The 545-nt window shown below is 47.9% G+C and overlaps 1 protein-coding gene across 1 annotated transcript in view; it reads right to left on the bottom strand.

Moving 5' to 3' along the window:
- MTMR1 (myotubularin related protein 1) overlaps positions 1-545 on the bottom strand; it is a 32,489-nt gene that overhangs the window by 9,952 nt on the left and 21,992 nt on the right. The window contains exon 9 of the mRNA XM_010831567.1: positions 4-107. Coding sequence (XP_010829869.1) covers positions 4-107 — 104 coding nt within the window. The remainder of the gene's footprint in view (positions 1-3; positions 108-545) is intronic.

The raw sequence follows: 545 nt of genomic DNA, 5'->3' as shown, positions 1-545 counted from the left end.
TTCAGTTTTCGCAGCGACTCTCTCATGACGTGAATGTTGTGAATCTCCAGGAACATGAGTTCAGCGTTTGGGTAGGCACTTTCACTTTCATAGCCCCCACCCTTTGCCTGTGAAAACAAAAGACAGACGTCACTTCATCTCAGTGAATTTTTACTGTTCTTCCTAGTGCTGCCAGAGAGAGGCCACTCAGAAAGTCTCAGACTCATCTGTGTATCATAATAAGCCTCCTACATCCTTGTATGAGTTTCCCATGGTTGCTGAAAGTACCACCAGCTGAGTGGCTTCAAGTGACAGGAATGTCTTCTCTCTCGGTTCTGAAGGCTGCAACTCCAAAATCAAGGTACTGGCAGGCCTGTGCTCCCTCAGAACCTTCTTGGAGAGGATCCTTCTTTGCCTTCTTCAGCTTCTGGTGGCCCAGGATGTTCCTGGTTTATAGATACACTAACCTCTGGCCCATCTCCACATGGTCTTCTCCTTGGGTCAGTGTCTCTTCTTATAAGGATTAGTACCCACCCTCATTCAATATGGGGGCTTCCCTGGTGGCT

Source organism: Bison bison, unplaced genomic scaffold, assembly GCF_000754665.1.
Source record: "Bison bison bison isolate TAMUID 2011002044 unplaced genomic scaffold, Bison_UMD1.0 scf7180017864529, whole genome shotgun sequence".
Taxonomy (NCBI): domain Eukaryota; kingdom Metazoa; phylum Chordata; class Mammalia; order Artiodactyla; family Bovidae; genus Bison; species Bison bison.
Note: the sequence above shows the minus strand (reverse complement) of the source record. Positions and strands in the feature narration are given on the sequence as shown.